This window comes from Rhineura floridana, chromosome 7 (assembly GCF_030035675.1).
Source record: "Rhineura floridana isolate rRhiFlo1 chromosome 7, rRhiFlo1.hap2, whole genome shotgun sequence".
In the NCBI taxonomy this organism is placed as follows: Eukaryota; Metazoa; Chordata; class Lepidosauria; order Squamata; family Rhineuridae; genus Rhineura; species Rhineura floridana.
Window position 1 is genome coordinate 141,454,380 of NC_084486.1, and position 3,316 is coordinate 141,457,695.

General features: G+C 59.7%; 1 protein-coding gene across 1 annotated transcript; it reads left to right on the forward strand.

Moving 5' to 3' along the window:
• Positions 1 to 1,384: 1,384 nt before the first annotated feature.
• Positions 1,385 to 2,971, forward strand: SOX2 (SRY-box transcription factor 2). Its single transcript, XM_061634515.1, has one exon. It carries the CDS (start codon positions 1,991 to 1,993, stop codon positions 2,969 to 2,971), a length of 981 nt encoding a protein of 326 aa, XP_061490499.1. The 5' UTR covers positions 1,385 to 1,990.
• The last annotated feature ends 345 nt before the right edge of the window (positions 2,972 to 3,316 follow it).

The following is a 3,316-nucleotide window of genomic DNA, read 5'->3' on the forward strand; positions in this document are numbered from 1 at the left end:
TTTTGTTTTTAACCCAAATCTGTCCTTGTGCATTTGAGGGAGAAGAGGAGGGCGCTGCAGAGGGGGAAAGAGGCAAGAAGGCAACGTTTATTTCTTTCAGGTGGAAAAGGGTCTCGTGTAAAGCCGCCACAAGAGGAAGATCAGGGGGGGAGGGGGGCGCAGCTTGGCGTTGCTTTCGGGCGTGGAATTGGGGGAAGGGGCAGGAAGAGGCCAACGAGCCTGGAGGGAACTTGGCGTCGGTGGAGAAAGCAAAGAGACAACAGCCCTCAAAACCGACGTGCGTCCGACGTGCGTTACTTGGGGGTAAACCTCGTTGGGGCCGGCCAAAGGAAGCGATGCCAAGGGAGTCTTGTAAACCAAGGCCAAATCATTCAGCCCTCAGGCCCAAGCACATTCGTTTAGTCCCAGGCGATGCCCTCGAACAGCCCGACGTCCCATCGGGTCAGGCGGAAGTACCCCGAGTAAGGGGATCGCAGCTTTGCACTTCAGCGGGACCGGGAGGGGTCTGCTCTTGCTCGAGCGGGTCGCCGTTCTGGAGGGCCGAGGCCGCTGGGCTTCCTCGGAAGTGCCACTGCGAGCCTCGAGGCCACATTTCCGAGTAAACCTGGGTGCGCCCCCAGCAGAAGAATGGTAACCTCCGCGGATAAGGTGAATGCGGCTTGCACGGCTTGGAGTAGGACGCACCTCGATCTAGTGGATCGAAGCCTAATGGAGGGGGCCTTCCTTGGCCTAGATCCCTCGGCAGGCGAGACTATAAGCAGTCCTGGGCAGCAAATGAGGACGGTCTGAAAGCAGGGGGAGTTGCTCCCGGATTCTCACCGCTGTGTGGTGGTTAGCAGGCTGTGATGGAAGCAGAGGCACAATGGGGGGGGGACTGAAGGAATCCCCTGAGCAATTGGAACAGATCTCATCCTGCTAAAATCCTAATTTAGAAGCGGGGCTGCTGTCTCCCCCCCCCCATCTGTCATGCGAAAACAAGAGGGGGAGTTGCAACCTTCTTCCCTCAACCTCAAGTCAACATCAAGTTGTTGCGGAGTGGGGCTTTTTTGTTGTTTTGCTTTTAATGCAGCAACAATGCTGTTTACACACTTCCTCCCAAAGGCGTGTGTGACCTGTTGCTTGTAAGAGGAGCTCCGAGGGGCCCTTTCAGTGGCTGCCTCCAAGGCCCGCCTCCTCCCGGCCCGCTTCCCCAAGCCGAGCCGTCCCGGCTGGCGCGCGGGAAGCCCCGCCCCCTTTCATGCAAAGCTCGGAGCAGAGGCTGGTGCTCAGTGGAGGAGCCGGCGAGCGCTGATTGGCCGGGCCAAACGCATTTATTCCCTGACAAGCCCTCATCACATGGATGGTTGTCTATTAACTTGTTCAAAAAAGTATCAGGAGTTGTCAAGGCAGAGCGAGAGAAAGACAGAGAGAGAGAGAGAGAGTTTGGGAGGGGAAAAAACACACGACAAAACACAACAAGGAAGGGGAAAGGGGAAAGGGGCTGTTGTTGGCTCCTTGAGGCGAGATCCCGGGCGAGACGAGGAGGAAAGAAGAGAGCAAAGGAAGGAGGGGAACCGGACCAGGAAGACGTTTCTCCACCGAGACTCTCCGCGCCTTCTTTGTTATGGCTGTCCTCGAATAGGCGTCCGAGGGCTGCTTGCGGAGACGAAAAGAGCCCGGGGCCGATCCGAACCGGGGAGGAGGTTCCTTTTCGGAGGGGGTCCTCTCCCCTCCCCCCTCCCTCCCTTCCCCCTCCCAAAGGCAACGAATCCAGGTCGGGACACTCTCTGGCTCCTGTCGGCCGCTTCTCCTCCTCGCTCTTGTCCCCCCCATACCTTTTTTTGGCAGTGGTCGGATTTCTCTTTCCCCCCCCTCGCTGTCGCTCCCTCTATGCGCCCGCGTGTGCCGCTCATTGCCTGTGCTCCTTGAAGCCTCGCCGGTTTCCCCACCACCATTCCGAGACTTCCCGGCTGCCAGCTGCTGCGCCCCCTCCCCAGAAACAGCCGCTTGAATGTACAACATGATGGAAACCGAGCTGAAGCCTCCCGCCCCCCAGCCGACTCCGGGGGGAGGCACGGGGGGGAACAGTAATTCGGGAGCCAACAACCAGAAGAACAGCCCGGACCGGGTCAAGAGACCCATGAACGCTTTCATGGTGTGGTCCCGGGGCCAGAGGAGGAAGATGGCCCAGGAGAACCCCAAGATGCACAACTCGGAGATCAGCAAGCGCCTCGGGGCCGAGTGGAAACTGCTCTCCGAGGCGGAGAAGCGACCTTTCATCGACGAAGCCAAGAGGCTGCGCGCCTTGCACATGAAGGAACACCCGGATTATAAATACCGACCCCGGCGGAAAACCAAGACCCTGATGAAGAAGGATAAGTACACGCTACCGGGGGGGTTGCTGGCCCCGGGCTCCAACTCCATGGCCGCGGGGGTCGGCGTTGGGGCCACGCTGGGTGCGGCGGGAGTCAACCAGCGGATGGACAGCTACGCGCACATGAACGGCTGGAGCAACGGCGGCTACGGGATGATGCAAGACCAGCTCGGCTACCCGCAGCACCCGGGCCTGAACGCGCACAACGCCGCCGCCGCCGCCGCTGCCGCCGCCGCCCAGATGCAGCCCATGCACCGCTACGACGTGAGCGCCCTGCAGTACAACTCCATGACCAGCTCCCAGACGTACATGAACGGCTCGCCCACCTACAGCAGCATGTCCTACTCGCAGCAAGGGACCCCGGGGATGGCCCTGGGCTCCATGGGCTCGGTGGTCAAGACCGAGGCCAGCGCCAGCCCCCCCGCGGTCACCTCTTCTTCCCATTCCAGGGCTCCCTGCCAAGCCGGCGACCTCCGGGACATGATCAGCATGTACCTCCCCGGGGCTGAAGTGGCAGAGCCGGCCGCCCCCAGCAGACTGCACATGTCGCAGCATTACCAGAACGCACCTGTGCCCGGCACGGCGATAAACGGCACGCTCCCTCTATCCCATATGTAAGACAAAAGGGGGTGGGGGGCGGTGGGGGGGGCGGGGAGACGCGAGGAAGGAAGGAAGAGCGAAAAGAGGCCGACACCACCCGACAAACTTTCACTAGAAATTCTGAACTTCTGACATTTTTCCCCTCACCTTCCTCTCCTCTTTTTCTGGGGGGGCACTATTTTTGTACAGAGAATAACTGGGTAGGGAAAAAACAAGTCAGATATAAAATCAAAACCCGCCAAGGAACTTGTATAGATCTCTCTCTCCCCCCCCACTTTGGAAAGGGATCCGTCTCCACCAAACTTGGCCTCCCCATCTTCCCACCCCCCACAAAGTTCCAACGGAAACGGTACTTTGCAGGAA